The 19201-nt window shown below is 48.9% G+C and overlaps 1 protein-coding gene across 8 annotated transcripts in view; it reads right to left on the bottom strand.

Annotated features, from left to right (window-relative positions):
- Positions 1-2380: 2380 nt before the first annotated feature.
- DAZAP1 (DAZ associated protein 1) overlaps positions 2381-19201 on the bottom strand; it is a 52107-nt gene continuing 35286 nt past the window's right edge. For 4 of the 8 annotated variants that reach the window (XM_053372693.1, XM_053372691.1, XM_053372692.1 and 1 more), the window contains 5 exons: positions 16142-16295; positions 14069-14098; positions 11087-11227; positions 10405-10587; positions 2381-2881 (listed from right to left, as the gene is read on the bottom strand). In XM_053372693.1, the coding sequence (XP_053228668.1) occupies positions 2709-2881; positions 10405-10587; positions 11087-11227; positions 14069-14098; positions 16142-16295 (681 nt within the window). In that variant the 3' untranslated portion in view covers positions 2381-2708. Of the gene's footprint in view, positions 2882-6794; positions 6885-9949; positions 10026-10404; positions 10588-11086; positions 11228-14068; positions 14099-16141; positions 16296-19201 lie in introns of those variants that run through there. The other 4 variants (XR_008328352.1, XM_053372694.1, XR_008328351.1 and 1 more) reach the window with 4 other exon arrangements.

The raw sequence follows: 19201 nt of genomic DNA, 5'->3' as shown, positions 1-19201 counted from the left end.
GATCGGCAAGTCTTAGGCTCTGTGGTTTAACCCACAGTGCCACCCACGTCCCAAGACATACATACATACATATAAAATTCATGTAGAAATCGAGAATCCTGTGCAGCAGCTTCCAAGGGCCTCCAGATGCTTTGCGTTGCAGTTTAGAAGTTTTCCTGGTCAAGTGCTTTTATAAATTCTGTTAAAACACGCACACACACACACACACACTCAGCCAGCACTACTATGGAAGCCAATGGGAGCTGTAGTCCCAAACATTGACTGTGGGGTGTGAATTAGGGGAAGCTGGGCGGGCTAAGATGAAAGCTTCCCCTCTGAATACTTGGTTTGAGTGCATCAGCTTTTTAAATGTTACGGAGGCCAGGTTCTCCAAACCGTATCCAAGTGGTACATTAGCAATCACAGAGCTATACAGTGGTACCTTGGGTTACATACGCTTCAGGTTACAGACTCCGCTAACCCAGAAATATTACCTCGGGTTAAGAACTTTGCTTCAGGATGAGAACAGAAATCGTGCTCTGGCGGCGTGGCAGCAGCGGGAGGCCCCATTAGCTAAAGTGGTGCTTCAGGTTAAGAACAGTTTCAGGTTAAGAACGGACCTCTGGAACGAATTAAGTACTTAACCCGAGGTACCACTGTATCTCTGTTGACTACTTGTTAACCGATTTAGCGTTCACTAATTTTGATCAATGAGCAGCTCAAATCAACACAGGCTTGTGGCCCGTGTTTTAAAGCAGCAAAGCCCAAGATGGTGAAACAGCTTTTTCCGAACCTGGCAGGGGGAAAAAAAAGTCAGGAAAAGACAGCTTGGGTTCAGGAATCGAAGAACGGCGAGGGTTGAAGCAGAAACCTTTCGTTGTTTCACCAGACCCAGGATGGTTCAACGTTTTAGGCTGCCTTTTATCACAGGAGGGTGTGTGTAAGGTGACAAAGACTGATTTTTGCTGCCTTAAGGGTGGGAAGTATGAAAGATCGCAGAAAGGGCGTTTTCCGTATTGATCAGGCTGCTGCTGCCGCCACTGACCCACCATCTGTGGGGAGAAGGAATGCAGTCATACCTCGGGTTGCGAACGTGATCTATAAGGGAGGCACGTTAGCAACCCGCAGCGCTGCGTCTGCGCACAAGCGTGATGCAATTTGGCGCTTTTGCGCACGACGTCATTTTGCGCTTCTGTGCATGCGCTGAAACCTGGAAGCACCATATTTTTCGCTCCATAAGACGCACCAGACCACAAGACGCACCTAGTTTTTGGAGGAGGAAAAGAAGAAAAATAATATTCTGAATCTCAGAAGCCAGAACAGCAAGAGGGATCGCTGCGCAGCGAAAGCAGCAATCCCTCTTGCTGTTCTGGCTCCTGGGATAGCTGCGCAGCCTGCATTCGCTCCATAAGACGCACACACATTTCCCCTTACTTTTTAGAAGGGAAAAAGTGAGTCTTATAGAGCAAAAAATACGATAATTCGTTCTGGTACTTCTGGGTTTGGCGCAGTCCGCAACCCGAAAACGCGCCACTCGCAACCCAAGGTATGACTGTACAGAACTGACACAAGCGGGGGGAGACTGGACTTTTCATTAGTGGCTGAAAAACATGCAAGCTTCAGAGCCACACAGAACCTTTCTAGTGGCTGCCGGCCACCGATCCAACCCAAAGTGGTGTTTCTTGGAGCTTATGAGCTATGGTGAGAAACTCAAGTGTTTTTTTGGGGGGGTTGCAGGCAAGGAAAGAAGAAAAGAAAGTAGAGACAGGTTTGTGTTTCTAATCCAAATGTACTTCTCTTTATTCAAACCAGGGGTGATCACTGGTTAGTGCAAAATGCACAATTTATTTTTTATTTTATTTTCGCCTGAGGGATATCTACATCTTCGCAAGGCCTCCGTTAACCCCCTTGAAAGAAATCTACATCCCAAAAAGGATTTTTTAAATATTTTTTTTAAGAACTGAAGCCCAGATTGAAACGCTGTGCTTCCGAAGTGACCCCGCTGCCTTTCCCAACAATTCTGTTCTTCCGGACTGTTGTCATCAAGCTCAGGAACCAATAACAAAATGACCAACACACAGAGTCGATTCCTTTCTCTTCTTTTTTTTTTTAAACTTCCAGAGTTTCTGGACCAACCACGCTAAAAAGGAGGTTGGAAGCTGACCCTCACTTCAAAGCAGTGCTAACGGAAACCCTGTTGTGTTTTTTTTTTTCTCTTTTAAATTAAAAAATAAGCCAGCATACATAGTAGAAAATTTCTCTTAAAAATCTCACAATCTGTAAATGTATATATATTTTCTTCTTCTTCTTTAAACATAAAGTTTACAATATATGGTAAAACAAAAGGCTCAGGAAAAAAAAATTTAAATTTCCAACAAAAATATAGAGAAAGAAACCTGAAGTTTGTTTGTTTTTGTTTTAATTAAAGCTGAAGACGTTTTTAAAACCCTGTAAGTTTGAACCAGTGACACTCTTTTTATTTGTGCTGATGGGTTAAAGAAAGGAAAACAAAAATTAAAAACTGCAGTCCAAACACCACCCATGGCTTCGCTTGGAAAAGCTTATTCCTCCCCTAGCGCCCCCTCCCAAGATGTTACGTTTTGTGGTTTTTTTACCCCCCCCCTCCAGCAAAGTAGGTGATTGTCACAAGTTCATATAAGTCTGGGATTCCTGGGTTTCGGCTGGTACCAGATATCCTGCTCTGGACAGAACTCCCTGATTTCTAGGTGCTAGCGTCGGTAAGGGTGGAAACCTTGAACGTTATGGTTCTGTCCGCGGCCAAAACCACTGCCCCCTGCAGGCGGCCCACTGGAGGGTGGTACGGAAGGGCCTCCATAGGAAGGGGGCTGTTGGCTGGGGTCGGCAAAGCCTTGTCCAAAACCACTCAAATCTTGTCCATATCCTAGAAGGGAGAGAAGAGAGAGAAAAAAGGAGGGGGGGGGAGAGTTGGGAGGTGAGCCCCTGACGCACCAAGCAAGAACACAGCGCAATTCGAAATTTACACATTCGCAAGAGTGCGCGGGGTCGTGCGCACAAATCCCCCGGACCCCACGGAGCTGTTAGTTGGTGCAGTGTCAAGGATGGGGGGGGGGGGAAATGAGCGGAGGGAGAACAAGAGACAAACCCGCCCCCCAAGGTTTTAAAGCTTCCTACTGCCAGCTCCCTTTTTTTTTTTGTCAAGTCCATACACACACCCCCCCGGGGGAACCACAAGTCCTTTCACAGAGGGTTCGAAGCGTCCTGATGTTTCTGTGAGGCTAGCAGATCGCCCAAGACGTAGGGACAGGATGGAACAGCAGGAGTCGGGGGCGTCTTCCCCACAGAGCAGTGGTTCTCCACCTGTGGGTCCCCAGATGTTGTTGGACTACAACTCCCATCATCCCTGAGCTCTGGCCTTGCTAGCTAGGGGTGATGGGAGTTGTAGTTCAACGACATCTGGGGACCCACAGGTTGAGAAAGGCTGGCATAGAGGCTAGTGGCGTAGGGCGGCATCAGCTCCCTTAAAAAAAGGTCGACAACTCTGAGAAACTGGGGGAAGCTTTGCACAAAGGCACCGGATATGCTTAAGACGGCCCTGGCAGGAGTCCCTTTTGCAAAAAAACACTTTAGGGCAAAATAGGTTTGACCAAATCTGCAGTTACTCCTAAAGACAAACTGGGGGAGAATCTGCTGCCTCGGACCAGGGGTGGAGAACGTCTTCCTTTTCTATTTTTTATTTTATTTTAATAAGTTTCTATTGTTAAAATAACTCATCATTAATACACGTATATTACAAATATACAAGCATACAAACATACATTTCATACAGTTTTAAGGATTGTATGAAATGGACGTCTTCCTTTTCTAGATTGAAGGCCACGACGACTCTGACCGGTACAGAAACAGGTCCTTATCATCACCTGCCCACTAAATCCTTTTAAACTGGCGATGGGCCTGGGCATGCAATGCAGGAGGCTCTGACACTGAACTACCCCTCACCGACTCCAGTCTAGGTGCTGGCTGCAGTTTACAGCTGGCAGTTAAATCTCTGGACTCTTGTGAAAAACAGCCCAGATCCCCAACGGCTCAGATAAAGCCATTGCGCCAACCCAAGTGCATTTGGCAAGGCGATGCAGCGATTTCTCCAAGTGGCAGAGGATTCTTACGGGGCAGGTTCTTGCACTGAACCTTCATCGCCTGAAAGTCAGGTCTGCCTCTCACCTTCTTTGACAACATTCCAGACAACTCACTCGCACAGGCTTGCACATATATTGTGGGAAGCCTTGGAAGAGAGGACCCGCCTGCTTCTTCCGCAGAGAGGAATATCAGTTTTCCTGTTTGTGCAAGCCCTCGCTTTCAATGTTGCAGCGCTCGTGCCAGGAAAAAACCTCATGCGCCAAGGTTTCTGTGCAAGTGAGCTGGCTGGAAGACGGGGTTGCTTCTCCCATGCCTTCCTCATCACTGGAATGGAGAATGCTCTCAAAAAACAAACTAACCAACCCAGAGGCTTGGGATATATCCCCACACGACTGCTTCCGGGTTTATTTTCCGAGAAAGTTCAAAGAAAGGAGGCATATGGTGGGAAGAATCGCCATTCTGGTTTGGAAGGCCCAGTTGCCCCGAAGCAAGCAAAAGCAGACTCAGAACACAGCAAAGACTGGTAACAAAGAGATGCCCAACATGACCAGAATATGGACAGTGGCGGCCAAGAAGCTTAGATTGCTTCAAGAATTTCTGCAGCTCCACCTTTGCCCTCTTATTTACAGAGCTAAATAGGCTCGTTAATGCTGCTAATAGCCTGAAGAACAGCCTGGGGAAACCTTTTACCTGACCATATCTACAAAGGCTTCCCAATCACCTCGAAGCATCCATTTAGGAATGCCCACAAGCCAGCAGGGCCCTTCGATGTGCTACCTTAAAAAAGGTAAAGGTAAAGGACCCCTGACAGTTAAGTCCAGTCGCAGATGACTCTGGGGTTTGCGGCGCTCATCTCGCTTTACAGGCCAAGGGAGCCGGCGTTTGTCTGCAGACAGTTTTTCCTGGTCATGTGGCCAGCATGACTGAGCCACTTCTGGAGAAACCAGAGCAGCGCACGGAAACGCCGTTTACTTTCCCGCTGGAGCGGTACCTATTTATCTACTTGCACTTTGACGTGCTTTCAAACTGCTAGGTTGGCAGGAGCTGGGACCGAGCAACGGGAGCTCACCCCGTAGCAGGGATTTGAACCGCCAACCTTCTGATCAGCAAGCCCAAGTGGCTCAGTGGTTTAGGCCACAGCGCCACCTGCGTCCCTGGTATCTTAAACGTCATGCCAAAAGGCTTATGGATGTAAAAGCTGTCTCTCCGTGCAGCAGTGGAGCTTTGAAACGTTAAGGGAGGGGAAAGGCTAAAAATTCACAGCTCTGCACTTCCTCACACTTTTGACAATCACGTGCTCCTGCAAAGCCGCAGGTCCATGCAAACTTGGGGCCTTCTGCATGCAAAGCACCTTCTCTATGTCACAGAGCTGATCTCTGCGCCTCCTGTTGAATGCCGAAGCATTGTGCTCTGGGGCTTACAACATCCCCACCCTAAACGAAAGCCCCTTTTAAGCCGTGGCCAACCACCAAATTGCCAGGGATCAGAAAGGTGTCCCTTTCATGCCTGCCCTCGCCAGGCACATCCAAATCTTCCCTCCTGTGGAAGGCATGCGTGCTCCCCCATACATTCAAAGAGGTTGGATGTCTTTCTTGGAACCACCCTACACTCGCCAGAGCTTCTGGTTAAGCCTGTAAGGCAAGAGGCTGGTGGATGGGGTGGTACTGGTTAGCCCAACCGCTGAAAGCTTGCAACTTAAGAAGGAATGTCCTTTTCTCCTCCCTCCTAATCCCTTTTCCTTCTGCGCTCCGTCTTTTAGACTGCAAATCTGAGAGCGGGGCCAGTATTTGTGGGCTGCCTTGGAAGGTTTTATTCAGCCAAAGGGTGGGATAAAAATGATTTCCATAAGCAACGGTGAATATCCCAAGGCACTTGTCTCATCTTTGCAACAGGAGAGAAAGGAAGTACAGTGGTGCCTCGCAAGACGAAATTAATTCGTTCTGCGAGTTTTTTCGTCTTGCGATTTTTTCGTCTTGCGAAGCACGGTTTCCCAAAAACCTCAAAAAAGGCTACCACACCGCGTGCTATGAGTTGCTCTTGCAAGACGTTTTCGTCTTGCGCAGCAAGCCCATAGGGAAATTCGTCTTGCGAAGCAACTCAAAAAACGAAAAACTCTTTCGTCTTGCGCGTTTTTCGTCTTGCGAGGCATTCGTCTTGCGATGTACCACTGTAGGTGTATCCACCCAGTTTTATCATGAATAGGGAGATTTCACCCCACTCTTTTAAAACAACAACAACACAGTACCTAACCCTACTCTAATTATTATTATTATTTGGCCAAAGCTACATTGTGCCTTATTTTTATGCGGGATGCCTCCCCCCACCACAATTCCATTGTACACCCCCCCCCCAAAAAAGGAAGAGTGGGAAATGTTCTCTTCAAACACAGCTGAAGGTTCTTGCCCCCAAATTTCTCCCAAGAGAAGCCATCCCCTTTCCATGTGAACGCTGCCCGATCGCGGTACTACGAATTAATTAAGCCAACACCCCCGGGCAGCGGGGTGGTTTCAACAAGACTGGCAGCTGCGTGAACTAGAGAAACCTTCAGGGGAGGGGCAAATGTCTCTTCTTCTCCCCGCGCCCCAAAGAGGTGACACCCCTGCAAGGAAAAAAAGGTTACTGTTCCCCCCACCCCGCCCCCTTCCATCCACACAAGAGATCACAAGCAAGAGGATTTGGTGTAAATAGGCTCCACCTACCTAAGGTAACTCACTTCTCAGCCTGACCATAAGTGTGTAAACAAAGAATTGGCCCGAAGCCTGAAGGGTCTTGAGAATAGGTACCCAGGCCTGGCAAGAAATGGAGGAGACCAGGGTGACTAAACCCCCAAGAGAGCCCTGTACAAAACCTACAATTCTCTCGGAAAAGGGGGGCGGAGGAGACTTACCCAAAAGGCAGTGCTTCGGAGTCACCCTAGCTGAAAAGAACAACGCTGCACCCCAACAAGGGCGTAGTTATGGGCCAGAACTGTCCCGGCCATGTCTATATACACACACACACACACACCCCACTGGCGGGATCTTAAAAACAGCTAAAAACGTGATAAAACATGCAGAATAGGGGGAGCTGGAGAAAGGCACATATATGTAAGCAAGGACTCTTCGGAAGTCGTAAATAGGGAAGCATCACATTTGGACACGGAACGACGGGCTGTGGACTGAAGCTCTCCGTGTCTGGTAACATACATTTCAAGGAATCCTGCCCTATACTGAGGATTTCTGGAGGGGGCGTTTCTCGGAACACGCTGAGGATTTAACACCCTAACTTTATTGTCTTTCAATTTCCCTACATTTCTCTTTCACCCATTTTCTCTCTCAGTGAACATTCGAAGCAGCGCATTGATTGGAAACAGACTGCAAAAAACTCCTGAGACACATTATTTCGGAATGCAAAGGAAATAATCCACAGCTATTAGGATAGAACAGAAGGGGTCACAGCATTTTTTTAAAAAAGAACAAAAAGGCTTATTTTAAATACCAACAGCTCCCTTCTTACATCGCTGTATGTCAGCCTAATCCTGGTCATTGAAAGCCAAAGGTTGAGGAAGCCCTGGGAATCGGGGGCTCGTGCAAGGATGCAGGCTGCAATGTAGGATGAGGTTTGGGGCGAATAGGCTACTGAAAACCAGCTACTGGGGATGGCAGGAGGGGAGTTTTGGCTACTGTGAGAATAGGTTGCTGGCTACTGGTCCATTGGCCTGATCAAGAACAGACACTTCTTATGTTCTTCCTCCAAATTGTTGTTGTTTAGTCGTTTAGTCGTGTCCGACTCTTCGTGACCCCCTGGACCAGAGCACGCCAGGCCCCCCTGTCTTCCACTGCCTCCCGCAGTTTGGTCAAACTCATGCTGGTAGCTTCGAGAACACTGTCCCACCACCTCGTCCTCTGTCGTCCCCTTCTCCTTGTGCCCTCCATCTTTCCCAACATCAGGGTCTTATCCAGGGAGTCTTCTCTTCTCCTGAGGTGGCCAAAGTCTTGGAGCCTCAGCTTCAGGATCCGTCCTTCCAGTGAGCACTCAGGGCTAATTTCCTTCAGAATGGATGCGTTTGATCTTCTTGCAGACCATGGGACTCTCAAGAGTCTCCTCCAGCACCACAGTTCAAAAGCATCCATTCTTTCTCCAACTAGCCCCCCTCAAGACCCTGTTCACAATCTGTTTGCTCTGTCAAAAAGCCGTCTCCCCCTTTATGGGTCTGACTAAAAGAAGGTCAACTGGGACTGGCTCTGTATTTCGGGGTAGCCTGTTCCTTTCCTTGATACCGGGACGAAAATCTTTCCGTGTAAATGGTTAACTGGAAGCCCTTTTCCCTGCACTGACAACAAAATGGATGATGAGGCAAAACTTCCATCCGACAAGCACATCCGTCGCGTGCAGATAATTTCAACAAGGTGCTTCCCAGCAGTGTTCAGATTAACAAAGCTTTCTGACACATAGAGATCAAGATGCTTTTATCCCCCCTTCTTGACGGCTTCTCAAGGTTTCACTTCAAACACTCACAGGCATCCTGTTCCCTCCCTCCAAGCTCCAGTTAGAAGCCTTCTAAGTCATTTGACAAAAAAGGGAAAAAAAATCTTCAAATAGCTTTAGCACACAGGGCATTCCAAAGTCAAGAGCAGAACCCAATCGGGTTGTTTTTTTTTTTAAGCAGGAGGGGGACACAGGAAGCTTTTCGGATTTTATGTATTTCTGACGCGTTAACTTGAAGGGTCTGTGGTGAGCAACCCCGATTTTGGGGAAGGTGTTAAAAGAGCCTCTTCTATACCACTCCGACTAAACATGGAATTTGCTACACAACTCCAATACTGGGCTCAACGGATTCTGTACTGGTAGAGATGGCCTGCGCTCAGAAATCCTGCTGGGAGGAGGGGAAAAGGCGATATTAGAGGTCTCATGACCTCTTCCTGCAGCCACCCAAGATTTGGCTACTGAAAGCCTGGAAGTGGACATCTTCTTGTGCCAACCACCTTACAGGAAAGGGTGTGTTGTTCTACAAAGGAGGAAGGAGGAGGAGGAGGAGGAGAACAAGAAGATGTGAACAACAACATCCCTTTGGGACAGCAGCAAATTAAGAGTACGTGGTATGAGAGAGGGGTCTCTGCATAAACTCTGGAATTGTGGCATTGGGAAAGGAAGTTCTTTAGGATCACATGGATGGAGGGCTTAGATCAACTGGTGTCCACTGATCATGATTCTACATGTAACTGATTAAGTTGAGAAGCGGAAGAGAGCTTGTGTCTTGAGCAGGACAGGAGTAAGATTCTCATTCTTCCTTTGAGAGTTTGGCCCCGATGTTTCAAAGACAGGTTCAAATGGTACAAGTCCTCAACAAGTTACAGAACAAAATGTGCTCAGCTGGAAGGCATAAAAGACTTCTTTCATCAGACTGCGGAATCCGGGAAATTCAGAAGCAAAGCCTACTCTGGAGCCAAGAGGGCAAGATTAAGAATCCCTGAATCTCCTGCAATATTGAAATCTGATAAGACTTTGGTGCAAGAAAATGAGGGTTTAAAGTTTCCCGACTACGTACTGAGAATAACATTTGGGTGGTGCTGAAACAGAGTCCTACTGAAATATGAAAAAAGACCTTCTTATAACTAGAAATTGTACAAAATCTTATTTTGGTGTGGGAATCTGCATATCCCTGCAAATCTCAAGGTGTAGGAGAAGAAGAGACCCAATTTTTGCAGCTGCAATATCCGTAAGGTGCAACTTAAGCCTGCAAATTCGGCTACCCTGAACTTGTTTGAACTTTACGTAGATGCAAAAATGACAAGTCAGACGACCTTTTCAGAGTCCCGCTCAAGGCTTAGAAGTCAGGGACTAGTTGCTAAAAGACAAAAAAGGGCCTACTTACATTATATGCCAGAAATTCGTGCAGATTCATAGCCCCCTCCCCTCTACTTCTCAGGGTAACAGCAATGTCAAGACAGCTGAAATTCAAGTGGTTGTTATCAGACTTTCAGTTTATCCTACCCTCCCTCTCGTGGACTGGCATCCTGTTCACATGACGCAGCCCTGTCTGATCTCAAGGGCCAGCTTTCACATCGCAAGGATGATCGCCGCAAGCCTAAACCCTCCAGAGGCTAATCTATGACAAGGAAACAGGCAGGGCTCCCTCCTCCCACCCACTTTTTAAAAAGGCAGAAAGAGGAAGACAACCAGAACGGATGCTTTGGATACCCTTGCAAGCAAAACCCCAATCCTGTTCTCTAGCGGAGCTATCGTGAGCGAAACAAAGGGGACGGGGAGGAGAAGGGAGGCAGGCAAAGCCGGAAGAGGAGCCACACAGACCCCAAGGCCGTCACTTACCGAACTGACTATAGGGGAAATCTGGCTGGGCGGTTGGTGGCTTGCTCATGTCCTGAGTTGGCTGAGATGGCGGTGGCGGAGGGGGGAAAGCGAGTGGTGTTGCCCCAGGAGTGGCAGGTGGCGGTGGGACGCCAGGAGGAGCAAACTGGTCTGGTGGAGGTGGCGGGGCACCGTATCCAAAACCTGAGGAGGCCGGGGGGGGCAGCGGGGAAGGAGGAAGAAAGAGAAGTCACGAAAAGTGTGAGCGGGGAGGCCCACGGAGGAAGCTCTGAGCCGATACCTTACCTGCTCAACTCAAGGCTAGGAAAGGAAATGGGCTTCAGGGACCATTCCTCCTCTAATTATTACTCACCCACCAACCAGGGACCAGGAGGGAAAATTCAAATGGACTCAGTGTTGGGAAGAGGGCGGAGCAGCCTTCCCCCAACCCTGGGGCTCTCCTGATTTTCTGGGCTATATCGGCCAGGGTCAGAGCATCATAGCAGGGGAGACCCGCGCCTTCTGAGACTTCGCGCACTGGCTGGTATGGTGCCAATGACACACTCCTGGCTTGACCTGCCTTACAGGGTTGTTGTGAGAATAATTCGGAGCGGGACGGGTGCATGGGAGGCAGGGTATATACACACACTACGTAGGGCCCCCCCTCCCCAAGCCGTGCCGCAATGTGGTCGGGAATACTCACTGAAGGGCGGAGGGGTCCCATATCCCTGCGGGAAGCCCTGTGGGGGAGCGAATCCTCCTGGAGGGGTCGAGACGATGTACGAGGTAAAAGGCGGTGGTGGAGGTGGAGCTCCTCTACCTGGAGGAGGGGGGCCGTATCCACCTGGGGAAAAGTAGGAGCAGCCAATGAGGAGGAGAAGCTTGAGAAGACGGGGAGATGTTACAACGCCCCAAGTCGGCTCCATCAAGCAGGGAGCGACCTATGAGGCTTGGGGGGTCTTCAAAATCCACTGCACCAACATCAAGTAGCTTACTTGACACAGGCGTTTTCCACCCAGGAAGTACAGCATTTTAGTGGTTCCCTCCACCCCCAGCCCCACGTTGCTTAATTGGGTTAAAGGTAAAGGTAAAGGGGCCCCTGACCATTGGTCCAGTCGTGGCCGACTCTGGGGTTGCGGTGCTCATCTCGCTTTACTGGCCGAGGGAGCCGGCGTACAGCTTCCAGGTCATGTGGCCAGCAGGACTAAGCCGCTTCTGGCGAACCAGAGCAGCGCATGGAAACGCCGTTTACCTTCCCACCGGAGCAGTACCTATTTATCTACTTGCACTTTGACGTGCTTTCAAACTGCTAGGTTGGCAGGAGCTGGGACTTAGCAACAGGAGCTCACCCCGTCATTGCGGGGATTCGAACCACCGACCTTCTGATCGGCAAGCCCTAGGCTCAGTGGTTTAGACCACAGCGCCACCCGCGTCCCCTCTTAATTGGGTTACTGACCCTCAAATGATAAGACAACAGACATATAGCGTGGATGGTGCTTGAAACGACACATAAAAACTGAAGCCCTTATTTAAGGAGGTTGGGTGTTGCGGGACTACAACTCCCATCACCCCAGACCGCTAGGGCTGATGGGAGCTGGAGTACAATACCGGGAGGACCCCAAGTTCCCCACTCCTTCTTGCAAGAGAATGCATGTAATGTGAAATGACAACATGGTGGATGCTTGGAGGAGTGGGTTGTTGTTGTTTTATAAATCGGCTCTGCAAGTAGGATTCCAAGGGGCACTCTCCAAAAATACTTCTTACTACCTCATTCGCTCCCGCAACATTTGGTCACTGCATATACTTTTAAATAAGTAGAAAATCAGTAGCAGCCAGTCCAGTTTGGGGGCCACATTCTTAAAACTGCCACATGGCAGAGTCCTGTTTTCTTGTACGATGTAACTTAAATAAGTACCTATCCAATTAATATGTGGCATCAAGCTCTCATCGAAAGCGAGGCACAGCAGTCTTAAGAAACCGCATATTCCTGCCCCCTCCTCCAGCTGCTTAAAAGGTAAAGGGACCCCTGGCCATTAGGTCCAGTCGTGACTGACTCTGGGGTTGCGGCGTTCATCTCGCTTTACTGGCCGAGGGAGCCGGCGTACAGCTTCCGGGTCACATGGCCAGTATGACTAAGCCGCTTCTGGCAAACCAGAGCAGCGCACGGAAATGCCGTTTACCTTCCCGCTGGAGCGGTACCTATTTATCTACTTGCACTTTGATGTGCTTTCGGACTGCTAGGTTGGCAGGAGCAGGGACCGGGCAACGGGAGCACACCCCGTCAAGGGGATTCGAACCGCCGACCTTCTGATCGGCAAGCCCTAGGCTCTGTGGTTTAACCCAGAGTGCCACCCACGTCCCTTCCAGCTGCTTAGGAGGCTAAAAATCCTAAATGCACAAACAGGCAGCAGAAATGATTTTCCTTCAGCTTTCGCTGTTAACGGGGCTGTCGAGGGCTACTGACTACATGAAGTAGTGGCTTGTTTCAAACAATCATTTGGTAGCCCAACCCACTTCTGAACTGGGCAGAGCCCAGCTCTTCCAAGCCAACCAAGGGGCTAGCACGGCGGAGAAATAATAAAAGAGCACAGCTTTAATCCAGCTGTTCCCAGAGTTCTCAGAGAGCCAGCTTTCAAAGAGAGAGAGAGAGAGAACATTTTTCTTTGCTGAACTGGGAAAATGAAGCCTTAGGGGACCAGGCCTTTAAAAGGCAGGGCTTCTTTTTGGCAAATGGAAAAAGCTACTTCACTTTACCCTCTTCCCTCTTCCTCTCCTTCTCACCACCCAATCTTTTCAGGTTGCCAATGTGCAACAAATGACTAACACGAGTTAATGCGGGCTAGCTACATTTGTGGCTGCTTTAATTTATTATTAGTACAGTCACACCTTGGGTTCTCTAACAGAATGCGTTCCGGGAGTCTGTTCCAGTTCCGGAACCGTTCGAAAACCAAGGTGCGGCTTCCGATTGGCTGCAGGAGTGTCCTGCAGCCAATCGGAAGCCGCGCCGGACCTTCGGTTTCCAAAAATCGTCCGAAAACCGGAACACTCACTTCCGGGTTTTGATCGTTTGGGAGCCGATTTGTTTGGGAGCCAAGGCGTTTGAGATCCAAGGTACGACTGAGGGAATACCCTGCCCACCTGATTCGGTTGTCCCTGTTAGTTAGGCATTAGGATGTGGGGTGTGTGGGGACCACCTCCATCCTATCGCAGCCTGTGTTGCTTCAGGCCTCATATGTTGGGAGCTGCATCCTGGTGGCGGTGGTCTTTTTTTCTGCCACCTCCTTGACACTTCCATGAAATTAAGGCAGAGGGTCATATGGAATTAAAGCCAAGGGTCAACAAAGATGAAACAAATCCCTTTCCCTCGCCTGAGCTCTCCTTGCTTACCCCACCCACGCAGCTCATGCACACAAGCACCCACTCAGGAACCCTGGGAATTCATGCCCAAGGGGCTTCAAGATACTTGCAAATTTGCGGTTCAGAGTTCTTGGGAGGAAAACTGCAGAGGCACCAAGCCGATGCTGAAAATTCTGGGTTGCGTGCAACTCTACTCAGCGTAGAACCCCTGAAATTAAGTTCATTCCCTTTCAACGGGTCTACTCCAAGCAATGCAGTCCTTAGATTTGCTTTATTTAGGCGTAGGATATTTAACATACAAGGACTTCAACAACTGTGACATACTTACCGAGTGCTTGTCCCGCTGGTACCCACATTCCTAAAGTTGGGGGGGAGGGAGAAGAGGGCAGGGAAGGGAGAAAAAAAAACACACACAAGACCGGTCAAGATACCATGCCTGTTTGACCGGGGCAGTGCTCAGTCGTTTTACAACCTCATCATTTCAGAACTGTGGGGATGTGAAGAAGCGAAGCCTAGTGGGAGAGTTGTTTGGGGCTCTTCCGAAACACGGCATTTGAAAAACAGCGCCCGAGATGTGGCCGCAGACTCTTTTAAGTTAGAGGCCTGCATACTCGACATGGAGAAAGTACCGTACTTTTCGCCCTTTAGGACACACTTTTCCCCCTCCAAAAATGAAGGGGAAATGTGTGTGCGTACTATGGGGCAAATGCAGGCTTTCGCTGAAGCCTGGAGAGAGAGAGGGGTCGGTGCGCACCAACCCCTCTCGCTCTCCAGGCTTCAGGAAGCTATCTGCAAGTCTTCGGAGCCCGGCGGGAGTTCCCGCCGGGCTCCCAAGTCTTGCGGACAGCAGCCTGCAGCCCGAAACCTGGGGAGCGCGCCCTGGGCTTCGGGCAGATATCCACAAGCCTGGGGAGCCGGGGGAAAAATGAATAAATCCCCCCCTTTATTTCCCCCCCACAAAACTAGGTGCGCCCTATGGGCCGGTCCGCCCTATAGGGCGAAAAATACAGTAAATAGAAGAGGAGTTCCAAACCCGCATTCAGCTGTCACGAGTAAACCGCTGCCTGCACCTCCTGGGCCTCTACCCCTGAGACACTATCACTATCGCTGTTTAGGGAAGCTTTTAATGTTTGATGTATTACAGTATTTTAATATTTTTTGAAAGCCGCCCAGAGTGGCTGGGGAAGCCCAGCCAGATGGGCAGGGTATAAATAATAAATTATTATTATAATTATAATTATTATTATTTCCGTGCAGGCAGCATCTGCCGCAAGCTCAAGCTGAAGGAGGGCTGGAGGCAGGGCTTGCAAGAGGCAGAGGAGGAAGATTCTTGACCCCTCTCTGTCTCAAATGGGCTGCCAAGGTCCAGGGGCGCTTCAAAACAGCCTGGATCGAGCCTGTTTCAAAGTTATTTCAGCATGGAACTTGATTGGGGGGGAACCCCCTTTCCAATCACCTACTCCCTAGGAGAGGCTGGCTGTTGGATCAGGCCCAAGGGCACCCCATCCTCACCATGGCCCAATGGGATGTGACGGCAGCGGCAGCAGCAGCTTTCCCCTGCCAGTAGCTGGCGCTCAGAGGCGTTGACGGCCTCCGACCACAGAGAACCTGAAGATGTCTGGCGACAGAGGCATAGCTGTCAAGCGTCTCTTATTTGGCGGGACAGTCCCTTATCCCAGCGCCATGTCCCGCTGCTGTCCCTTATTGATGATGTCCCTTAAATAAGCTACTGAAGGTAATGGGGCCCTTTCTATGTCCAGCTGTCCTTTGTCAACAACCAATTGTTGCTTTTTTTGTGTTGAATATATGCTATATGGTAATTTATGGACCTAAGAGGTATCTAAAGCCATTTGCACGCAACAAAATAGGTATTTTATCAAAGTACCGTATTTTTCGCTCTATAAGATGCACCAGACCACAAGACGCACCTAGTTTTTGGAGGAGGAAAACAAGAAAAAATTATTCTGAATCCCAGAAGCCAGAACAGCAAGAGGGATCGCTGCACAGTGAAAGCAGCGATCCCTCTTGCTGTTCTGGCTTCTGGGATAGCTGCGCAGCCTGCATTCGCTCCATAAGACGCACACACATTTCCCCTTACTTTTTAGGAGGGAAAAAGTGAGTCTTATAGAGCAAAAAATACGGCAACTGTTGATCCCTTATTTTGGATGCTGATCCCTTATTTTCGAGGCTGCTGGTCCCTTATTTTCAAATCTGTAAGTTGACAGCTATGGACAGAGGCAGAGCAGGTGGCCTTCTGCAGCCGAAACTAGCAAGGTATTTGCAGGGACGGCCAGTATCGGCCCGGAGGAGCTTGTTCACGCACAGAGGAATGAAGGCCAAGCCTGATTTGGCCCAGGAGCTTCCCGCAACCTGCCGGGGCCCGGCAGCGGCGAAGTGGTACCTTGAGGTCCGTATCCTTGCTGCCAGGTAGGTGGGGGCTGCCCTGCCCAGCCGTTGGCAGCGCTTGGCATGATCCGGCTTCCCCACTGGCTCGTGCCCGTCGGCCCTGGCGTCTGGCTCTTGCTATCCCGAGGCTCGGCCCGCTTCACCTCCACCTAGACAAAGAGAGCGAGGCGCTCAGGGAGGGGAGGCTGCCGGTTAGCTCGCCGCCGCTGCCCCCCCACGCACTGCCCGTCTTCACACACACCCTTAAGTTTAACACTTAAAAAGCAAAAGCTCATATCTTAGCACCTTATGACTTACGGCTAAGAACTTAATCAAAGAATTACAAGCTTTTTTCCTTTTTTTTTAAAGGCCGCTAGTTTAGAGAAAAAAAAGCAAGTGTTTCTCGGGTACAATGGGTAGTTCAAGAGGAAGCCGCTTCGAAAGTCTCCGCTCCGTAAAGCGGTTAAGGATAAAAGGTGTCCCCGGGCGTGGTTTTTTCTCTTCCGTTACGTCTGCTGATCGGCTTGCTCACGTAACAAGCAGGCAGCATTGTCTTCTTGGCAGACTTTCGGGCTCCGCACACAGCTGTGGTGCTTGGCTTCGCAGGTAAGAAGAATTAAGTTTGCTAGCAAGGTTGAGGGGAACATCACGGAAGAAAGGTACAAAGGCTTTAAGCCAGACCTCTGTTTTTGTTTTGTTTTTTGGCAGGGTGGCGATGAGGAAAGTGTTGTAATTTGTGGCCAAACATGCCACACAGCTAAATTGCAATTTCGGCTTTGCTCATACCTGAGAAACACACATTCAGTTTCCAGTTGTTGTTGTTTTTTTAAAAAAAGAAATTCCTATTTATAAACTTATTTCTTTTATTATTATTTAGAAGTCTAATGGAAGATAGAGACTTACCTTCCCCAGGCTAACGCTTAAAGAACCTCAATTAACTCAAACAATGTCAGAAGGAATGGATGTGATAAGAGAACCTTACATTACATCTAACAAAAAAGTAAACAAACATGCAGGTAATAAAAAATGGACAGTTGAGTCAATAAGAAGCAAAACCTTCATACTGTGTTAAGTCAGAGGAAAAGCGCTTTTGTTCTGTAAATAAGGTGGATGTGTGTGTGTGTCACACATAAAGTGAATGCACCCCAGTGCTTTCATGGACTACTTAATACAAACTTCCTGTCTAAGATAAACTTCACAGCCAGTTTTAAATCCAAATATGAAGCTAATTTTGAAATTTGGCATGAGGTGGCAGAAGATAAATTCTGAATTATTAAGTGAAGCTGAGCACTGGGGTCATGACAGGGAGAGAGAATAAACCCCCGTTTTAAACTTGTGCTAATGTCGGGACGCGGCTAACAATTTGGACATGCTCAGCCACGCTTTAATAACTCGAGGATCTTTGCCTTCAAGGAGCCCAGGACGTGGTTTGAGGGCCAAAGCTGCAGAAACCTTACTAAAGCTGAGCAGGCCTTCTCTGTGGTCACGGCCTGGATGGGCGACCACCTGGGAGCCCTGGGTACCTTTCCGGAGCTCCCTGGAGGAAAGCCCGGATATAAACGCCATGAAGCGAAACGTATGAAATGTGTGTGCTTCAGATTAACTCTGCTTCTGCAAGGCTGCGCAAGTCAGCGCAGATAACGTGCCTCCCAATGTCCCTGAAACATTCCTCCTCGCTTTTTTGTCGACCCAAACCCTGCAATGGGAGGGTGCTGGAAACAAGTGATTTCCCACCCCTATGCCCCAAGTCCCAAACCTTGAGACAGTTTGGTTGCTCATTAAATATGGCAAAGGGGTCGGATGGGGAGAATAAGCTTCTGTAATCTTTTTCAAAGAGCAGAAGAGAAAGAAGGCAGAGCGGCTTTGCCGACGCTGCTGTTTCAGGGGTTTATCGGGCAGCAGCAGCGCTGAGGAAAGTTCAAAAGCCGCCTTTAACGATGGGGTGGAATTACCAAAATGGCTGGGAACTTGCACTCTACCTGGTCGACAAAAACGTATTTGGCACCCAAACATCGATGGCTCAAAGTCTGCCTTTTCTCCAGCCACTGGCTGAGTAACATGGCATTTATATCGCTGCAATCTCTTCATCTTTGCCGTATTGAGATTTTGGCTTCAGCTTTGTGCAAAGACAAAGATGAGCAGGGACTCTTTTGCAGCGAGGGAGGGACGGAGAGCATGGCTTTTGAAACCGACTCATATCAGCCAGTTCTCTCCTGGGTTCCCAGAACTGGGGCCCACGGCTACAGAATTTGATTAGCAGCTGACGAAACGAGTGAAGCAGTAGCTCCAGTTCCAACTCAGTAATATTTTAAAACTGCGTAACTATTTCTGCATTAACTAGGATATCCTGGCAAGACTTTCTGGATAGCAGAAAAATACTGAGCTTTCAAAAAATACAATCAACTTCTCCTTGTGAATTACAAAGCTTGAGAACTGGGAGAGCGTTGGGCGTTTGAAAACCCAGGAGTCTATCATCAAAGGTTTGCGGTTTCAACCCAAACTGGAGAGCCACGAAGAACACTTTAGGTTTTGCACAAGAATCTCTTTGTCGCCCTTTCACCTTTATCAGAAGCTGGGGCAATTTAGAGGCTGAGGCCGCTCTCTGAAACTTAAGCCACTCCTTCCCGACTTGCTTGCTCACGTGAAGCTACGCTGAGAGCCAAGGGACTTAAAAGCGGAGTGAGTTAAGAAAGCAGAGTCGGTTCACCCAGAAGTCTCTCGGGAGCGCTGACAACACAGTATGAAGATGACAACAACCAAAAGGTCACTTAACTGCATCGTGGTTAAAAACGCTATTATAGGTAAAAAGAATATGTGGATTCGTATCGAAGTCTCACAGTAAGTGACCCATTTTTTTCCTCCCCGGTTTGAACCATTCCTTCACGATGCTTCGGTCAGTGTTTTGTTCAAATTTCGCCTTTCAAAGGCTGCTGTGCTCCCCTCCCCTCCCCTCCTCCCCAGCTGGAATATGGAATAAAAGGCACACACATCTGAAGGAGTGGTAATGGGAAGCTGAGCCTTTGGCAACGTAGAGATTTCACTGGCGTTGCAAAAAATAAAATAAAAATCACCTTCT

This window comes from Podarcis raffonei, chromosome 18, assembly GCF_027172205.1.
Source record: "Podarcis raffonei isolate rPodRaf1 chromosome 18, rPodRaf1.pri, whole genome shotgun sequence".
Taxonomy (NCBI): Eukaryota; Metazoa; Chordata; class Lepidosauria; order Squamata; family Lacertidae; genus Podarcis; species Podarcis raffonei.
Note: the sequence above shows the minus strand (reverse complement) of the source record. Positions and strands in the feature narration are given on the sequence as shown.